At 41.0% G+C, this 8,441-nt stretch overlaps 1 protein-coding gene across 1 annotated transcript; it reads left to right on the forward strand.

The window, feature by feature from the left end:
• Positions 1 to 5,705: 5,705 nt before the first annotated feature.
• LOC147460220 (pentatricopeptide repeat-containing protein At3g13880-like) lies at positions 5,706 to 7,938 on the forward strand. Its single transcript, XM_086511308.1, has one exon. It carries the CDS (start codon positions 6,176 to 6,178, stop codon positions 7,748 to 7,750), a length of 1,575 nt encoding a protein of 524 aa, XP_086367434.1. The 5' UTR covers positions 5,706 to 6,175; the 3' UTR covers positions 7,751 to 7,938.
• Positions 7,939 to 8,441: the final 503 nt, after the last annotated feature.

Raw genomic sequence — 8,441 nt, forward strand, 5'->3', positions numbered from 1 at the left:
ACAACAATATTCTTCATACATTAATGCTATTAGAATGGCATCCTAGGGAGGCAGGTGGATTGGTCGGACCGTCTAGATACCACTGGCATTTGTCGTGGATGCATTGAAGAAAAAAGTGGCAACACGCAATCCAAATAGCCCAGTGCCTCCACGCAAGTTCCATGTAGTTCTATTTTTTTAAGAGTCAGAGATATTGACCGAATTAGCTAGCCAAGGACAAGACCTTGCAAGCCAAGGAGAGACACCAGACATGTTGTGTGGCCGAATCCTTGAGCTTGAGACAAAGGTAGTGGATCACTCGACCAAATGAGAGACATATTGCTGAATTTAAGGCTGATTTGAATGCTACTTTCAAGATGAAATATTTGGGACTGTTGCATCATTACTTGGGCATACAGTTTGAGCAGTGTGATGGTGGTATTGCCTTGTGTCAGTAAAGTTACATAGAGACATTGCTATGTAAATTTGGACCTGAGGATTGCAAACCTATTGCCACTCCCATGGAAACAGGTTTGAAATTGAGTCTTCATGATGCTGGTGATCTTGCTGATGTCATTCTTTACCAAACTATTGTTGGCTGCCTCATTTATCTATGCAACACGAGGCCGGATATTCAGTTTGCAGTCTCATAGGCCATCAGATTTATGCATAGCCTAGGGTCTAAGCATTGGCAGGCTGTCAAGAGGATTTTTCGCTACCTTAGTGGCACTTTACATCTTGGCTTGTTTTATCCCAAGGGGGGATCATTGCCACCAAACTTACATGCTTTTTTGGACTCAGATTGGGTTGGTTGTTTTGACACGTGAGTGTCCACAAGCGGTTTTTGTTTCATGCTTGTTTGCAGTCTCATAGGCCATCAGATTTATGCATAGCCCAGGGTCTAAGCATTGGCAGGCTGTCAAGAGGATTTTTCGCTACCTTAGTGGCACTTTACATCTTGGCTTGTTTTATCCCAAGGGGGGATCATTTTCGCCAGACTTACATGATTTTTTGGACTCAGATTGGGCTGGTTGTTTTGACATGTGAGTGTCCACAAGTGGTTTTTGTTTCATGCTTGGTAGTTCATGTATGTCATGGTTGAGCAAGAAGCAACCTACTGTGGCCACTTCGAGTTGTGAGGCTGAGTACAGGGCAGTATTCACAGCTACGGTTGAGTGTGTATGGCTCAGACGCCTTATGGCTGATTTGGGTGTTGGATAGGACACTGCCAACACTATCTACACTGATAGTCAGAGCGCATTGGCAATTGCGAGGAACCCAATTTTTCATGCTCGCACAAAGCACATTGAGGTGCATTACCACTATATCAGGGAGAGGCTCTCAGCAGGAGAGATCAGCTTGGCTTATGTGCCAACACAGGACAACCTTGCAGATCTTTTCACAAAGGCATTGTCTCGTGAGAAGCTTGAAGCTTTCCGCAAAGCTTTGGGCTTACTCCCCTTTGTGGATTGATCATGTCCTCAGGGCATGGCACTTCCCTTTACTCATGTGCCAACTCTCGTTCACTGCATCACTCTAGCGGGGATTTGTTACCATATACATGTGGTAGTGATGTGTGTGAACACACTAGGACCGCCGGGGCATTTTTTCCCTCTTTAGGAGGTTTTTTCCCTTGTGCATTGTATATATGCCCATCACTCTAGGGCTATCTATCTTTCCATTGCGCATTAAGTAATACACTCTCTATTGTGTGCCTTGAGCTTCCTTCGTCTTCTCCAAGCTGTGTGCGTTTCTCTGCAGCCCTAATTCCAACACAGAGTACGTGAAACGCGTTCATTTTTAAGCTCTTCAAAAAGAACATCAATCTTTTGATCCATAACAAGAGAATCTTGGGTGGTCATTGTTGGTTAACTCAAGCAAAAGAAAAATTTAAATATAGATATAAATCCAAATTATATGCAAGAGTTAATTGAAAAAATGAAAAAAGAGAATAAGAAAACAAATAAGATGATATCTATGTATGTCAAAAGAGCCAAAACAATTCCAAGAAGACCTCTAGTGAATATGCAAAGCCTTTGAACAATCCAAATAGTGGATGGAAGCAAGTGAGAGAGTGTCTTCTTGTTTTGTTGATGATTGTAGGCACTTTGATTGACTTTAAAGCTGATTTTTAAACACTTTGTGATTGTCCCTTGAGAGTGTGCATCATTTTTGTTGAAGTAAGTTGCTCATAGTTAAGATTGGAACTATTGAGATGAGAAAGCTTGTTGTTCTTGCATCTTTAGCAAAGAGAACCTTCCTAAAGCGATCCTCTTGAGAGTCTTCATGCCAAAATTTATTTGAATTGCCTACAAGAAGCACTTTTCTTTGCTTATACACACTATCTGGAGCGTTTTCAAAGTTCTGATACCAATGTTGTCTTCCTGAAATCCTCCCAACACTTTCAACACAGCTTTGTTTGATTAAATTTAAAAAAATTTAGTAAAGCGATTGATTGAATAATCACAACACACAAAGGGAATAACATAAACAAAAATCAAAACATAAGATGCCATACTGGATATCAATCATCCCCCTCAATGAATATGATCTAGTATCTGCCTTCCCCCTCTTTATTCATCTCATGGAGCATCAATTACAATAAGATAAATATATGAAAGATAAGAGAGCATGAACTACGCGATCAAGAGAGTATATGAAAATATTATGTGATAAAATTAGCTGATGGAGATTCTGATGGCTCCGTTGGCTTCAAAAAGAGGTCATTTGCTTAGAATGCTCTCAAAGAGCTTGTCTTCCTTGTGAAGAGTCAAGAAGTTTATTCCTCTGCTGAAAAAGTGCGATGCACGAGAAGACACGATTTCGAGATTCCCTTTCTCTCTTCGTGCATGCATCGAAAAAATAAAAGTGGTTGCTTTTCACTTAAACTCTAAGAATAGTAGATAAAGAAGAGTTATAATTTGCTTCTTTTAAATGGTTTTTGAGAATAAAACACAAGAAAAATTGATAAATATCCAAAAGTAGTAATTATAGTGATAACACTATCCGTTGGTCCTCGCCTTATGACCAACCTCTGCTTTTAATTATGAGTTCACATCGGCCGCTTTTTGGAGTTCCTTTCTCTCAGTTAGTCGGGACCCACAAAATATTCAACACCCACTTTCCTAAAAGTAAGGCCTCTAGAGCCTTTTCTTTATTCTCCGAGATCTAAAACATAGAATTAATATAACTTGTGTGTAGACCAATTTCAGAACTGATTGTCTTGAGGTAAATAATAATACACTTAAAAATGCTCTTAAATTTAAAATAAGGGCCTTGTGTGGAAGCAAAATTTATTGATAAAAACTCAAAACACATTACACCAAGTGCACAATACTCTCTAGATCTTGATATTTGTTCTTTTTGAAAAATAGACTAGTGCCAACAAATAGAGACACTCTTTACATAATGTTGCATGGGCAACCACAAGGCATGGTTCTCACTTATTGTAATATGTATAAATTGAGCCCAGTGGGATTGCTTATTGAAAGGAATCAAATAGCTAATGAAAACCTGAGATAAAATGATTTGATTTTTGCACTTGAAATAAAATAACTGAATCGAAGTGATTATCTACGTAGCCTCCTCAACTTTTCAATTTCAATCTACACAATCATCAGTCTCACCATTAGTAACCACTAATTATCAAGATCTCAACAAAATAATTAACTATTACAAAGCCTAGCTATCCCCTAAATATGTTAATGCTAACCACATGCAACATGGTGTCATGGAGGGTAAACGATGTATAACAACTAACCTCAACTAAGGTATTCTCACCCACAAGACCATCATGGAAAGTACTGGACAATGCCATCATAATGGTGAATCTCTTCCTAGATGATTACAGAAGCAACAAAAGGGCTCCATCATTTTCCCCCTACCATCCACATTTGATGCAAAGATGTGTTATAACCTAGAGTTCTTGATATCACAGAGACCAATTTTTTGTGAACATTATATGATGAATCTTGCTCATGGAAAACAAAATCTTTGCTTGTATCAATCCCAATCGTCTATGTGCTATGTTTCACCTACCATTCACATTTGACATGAAAATATGTTATGACCTGAAGTTCTTGACAACACAAAGACTCTATATGCTAGACCTCACTCATGGAAAAATGAAATCTTTGCTTGTATACATGGATATACCATTTGCTTTGCTAGAACAACTTGTAGTAAGAAATAGCTCAATGATCTCGTTTGTGATTGCAGAGTGTAAACGCTAGGATGTGGTTGATGCTAGAAAATCCAATGAACAAACAAATAACAAACTTTAGCTACCTACTCTTTCTTGTGTAGCTTTTTGCATATAGGCTTGCATTGCAACTGATTAACAAATTTGAAGCCACATAAACATTAATATACTCAAGTAAACCAATTGTGATCTAGAGACAGCTGCATGCTACATATTTGCACCACAAAAATGTAAAAATATCTAGTAAACCATTCGCCATGCTACAAATTTGCACCACACAAGAACTTGAAATAATTAATCAATCAAAGTGCCATCTATGGACAACTACATGCTAATCATTTGATGGGTAGGCCAACTAGTATTTTCCTAGTTCTAGCCCAAAAGAGCACAATGGTATGTTTCCACATTGAAAAATACTAGGCAATTGACACTTGTCGGCCATTTTCAATGGAGAAACACACCTTTCACCACATACATACTTCTTGCTCGCTTTGGCAAGCTTATGTTTTTAACTCTCTCAAGTAGGTCCCCACGATTTGAGAAAACAAAAACACCCTTTCAAAGTTTAGATTGAATATGATATGCCTTAGTGAATTGCACATGTAGTGACTAGAAAGGTCTTCAAACTTTTCACGTCTCAATATGGTATATGGAAGGCCAAGAGTCAAAAAAGAGGTGGCTCAAACTTATGACAACATTACCAAGTAAGAGCGCAATGGTGTGAGTAGCGTTGATGAAAGACGAAGCATAAGTGGTAGCCTCGTTTATATTCTCCCTGCATGCCTATTCCACACACATGCAAGGCAATATTTACCCCTTTTTTTGCATCAAGCACTATGTACATTCCCTAAACAAGCTCCAACGCGACTATAAATCGCTCTAGTATTTCTTAGCTCTTGAGGCTTCTCTCTCTCTCTCTCTACCAGTTACATTCGCGTTGGGCAATGCAATTGACTCATTGGAGAGCAAGGCAGCAGAGATAATAAGGCATGAGGCATTATGCATGCCACTCTGTGTTTGTTTGTTTGTGTGTGTGTGTGTGTGTGTGTGTGAGAGAGAGAGAGAGAGAGAGAGAGAGAGAGAGGGTGGGTGGGTCGTTGGACCACTTCATAGAGTTGGGTGACCTAGTAATTAGTATTGCGTATCTACACCTAAAAGTGCGGTTTTGTGCAGTGTGTGAGCAAAGGTATGCAGGTTGACAAATCATGAATGATTTGAAGAAAGGAACCTCTTAAAGACATAAAAACTTTTTTTTGGGACAAATCATGAATGATTTGAAGAAAGGAACCTCTTAAAGACATAAAAACTTTTTTTTCGTTGAAGCCATCATGAGGCATACATGTATTACATCAACATTTCACACTATATTACATCACATTTAACTCCTCGTCTATATGGAACACGGGGCAAAGACAAGGGATCAACGGCGGCGGTTTAATCCGTCGATGTTGGAGTTTCATGGAATAAAAAATTGAGGGTTTCAATCGTCACGGGTGCGCCAGAACCCCATACCTTCCACTCGGGAGTGCAACACCCTATCCCAACCCACCTAGCTCGCATGGCTAGAGGGATCATGGGACCACAAGTATAAAAACCTGCCTCCGGGCACTTGCTGCGGACACTCCGCCGATCACACGTCCGTCGTCGATTCCTTGTCTTTGCCGTGTCACATATGGACGAGTTGCGCACAATCTTGTGCGCGATGGAAAACCTTTACAGGCACACGAGTTCTACTGCCTCTTACAGGGCTGTATTAAAAGAAGAGATGTCGCCAGAGGCAGACAAGTGCATTCCCTCATCAAATCCTCCTCCCTGGAGTCGAACTCCTTTCTGGGTAGCCATTTGGTTCGTATGTATGATTCTTGCGAGAGCTTATGTGAAGCCCATGACGCGTTTGACAGAGTTCTTGAGCCTAATGTGTATGCATGGAGCGCCATCATCTCTGCGCATGCCAAGCTAGGAGAAGCAGAGGATGCCATCGAGCTCTTTCACTGAATGCAGTTGTCTAATGTTCAGCCCGACAAGCATGTATTTGTTGCGCTTCTGAAAGCATGCTCCAACGGGCTAGCCCCAAATCAGGGCTCTCTTATTCATTCTTGCCTCCTAGAGAGTGGTCTGGAATCAGATCTCTTCATATGCAGCATCCTCATTGACATGTATTCAAATTGCGGGAGCTTGAATGATGCATATCAAGTGTTCGATTGTTTGCAGAGCAAAGATGTTGTTGCTTGGAATGTCATTATATTAGGTTATGCTGAGCATGGTAATGGAGAGAAATCTGTAATGTTATTTAAACAGATGAAGCAGGAGGGCGTAGAGCTCAATAATGCATCATTTTTGGGTATTTTGAGAGCTTGTTGTGCTACTAAGTCACTACATGAAGGAATGAGGGTCCATGCAACCATCCTGCAAAGCGGGCTTTCATTTGACCAGTCATTGCACAATGCACTCATAGATATGTACGCAAAGGCTGGAAGCCTCAAACTCGCACTTCAGGTGTTTGAAGAGCAGTCATGTCAGGATGTGGTGCCATGGAACACGGTTATTACAGTCCATTGTCAAATTGGTCGTACGCAAGATGCTCTTGCACTCTTCGTCCGAATGAAACGAGAAGGTATCAAGCCAAACATCATGACATGGAATAGTGTTATTGCAGGTCATGCGCAGTGTGGACTAACTAGAGAAGCGCTTCAGCTTTTTGATGCCATGCAAAAAGAGGGGTTGATGCCAGACATCATCACTTGGAATACTCTTCTAGGTGGGCTTTCTCATTATGGAGAGAGTGAAGAGGCCCTAAAGCTCTTCTATCAAATGCTCAAAACAGACCTTAAGCCTAGCGTTGCTACATTCCTTGGCACCTTGAAAGCATCTTCGAAAACAGCATCTCTCTTTGATGGTCATAGCTTTCACAGCTTTATAGTAGAGAATAAGCTGGAGTCCGATCTTATGATTACTGCTGCGCTTGTGGACATGTATGCCAATTGCAGGTGTTTGGAGCAAGCATTTTCAGTTTTCAAAAGAGTGCAAGCTCACAATGTTTTTACTTGGACAGCTATGATCGCAGGGCTTGTTCACAATAATAAGTATAAGGGAGCTCTTGATTTCTTCACCATCATGCAAAGGGAAGGATGCAAACCAAATGCTGTAACATTTGTGGGCATTCTTTCGGCATGTTGTGGTGCAGGTCTTGTTGATGAAGGGTACTCTTATTTTGCATTGATGCAACAGCATTATGGCATTCTTCCAACGCTCGAGCATTACAACTGTCTGGTAGAACTGTTTGGTGCCATGGGATACCTTTTAGAAGCGAAACACATGCTTCTAAGCATACCTTTTGAGCATAATATCATAGGATGGACTAGTTTGTTGAGTAACTGCAGGCAACATAAGGATATGCCTATTGCAAGAAAATGCCTGGAAAGAGCTTTGGCAATAGATGCAAAGCATGCTGCGCTCTATGTCATTATGGCAGAAATTTATAGAGATGCTGGGATGATGGAAGATGCAAAACAGATGGTGTCAATGAAAAGGCTGGTTGATTTGCAGCACAAACCAACAGTGCATCCCTAGATGTCATAAGGTTGTTACCGTTTGCCTTCTTTGTTCCACGGTTTTTTTTCATACTTGTATATTTCACCATGCAAATGTTCGTCCCTACAATTTTTTGCCCGTTTGTGTCTTCTAAAGTTGTGTAGCCAATTCTTGGTTGGATGATAAAGGAAGCGGCCTCACCAGTTTATGGCAGGCTGAGTTAGTGATGAGTGAGCGCTTGTTACCTGTACTCGTATCTTGAGTGTGAGGAGTAGAGTATTCCACATTGGTGGAGTTCACGGGCACAACCTTCAAGCACATGGTCCTACACTAGCCACCTTGGAGCAATACGTTTTCTTTTCCGATTCCGTGGTTGCACAGGTAATTTGCTCTCAACGCTCTTTTCTGCTCCATCACGTTCAATGAGCCATCCTCTTTCCCCTCGCCACACACACGGCTCCCCTCATTACGAGGATGCATCTTTGCACCTGGAATTCTTTCATTCAGATGTTACAAGCAGTATCCAGAATGCAGGTCCAGGTGAACCTCACAAGTCAGACCCTGCTCAACTACATCTTCTCCAAAGCCTGTTACACTAATCACCCAGATCCAAAGGTTTGGCCCAAACCATTCTCTAGAATTCCGATTGAGGATGTCGCTGATTACCATCAGTGGCTCGATCCTACCTCCAAGCTCAAATTCTTAGGCTTCATAGTCTAAGCTGAGAGAA

Source organism: Adiantum capillus-veneris, chromosome 4 (genome assembly GCF_014529385.1).
Source record: "Adiantum capillus-veneris isolate H3 chromosome 4, ASM1452938v2, whole genome shotgun sequence".
Lineage (NCBI taxonomy): Eukaryota > Viridiplantae > Streptophyta > Polypodiopsida > Polypodiales > Pteridaceae > Adiantum > Adiantum capillus-veneris.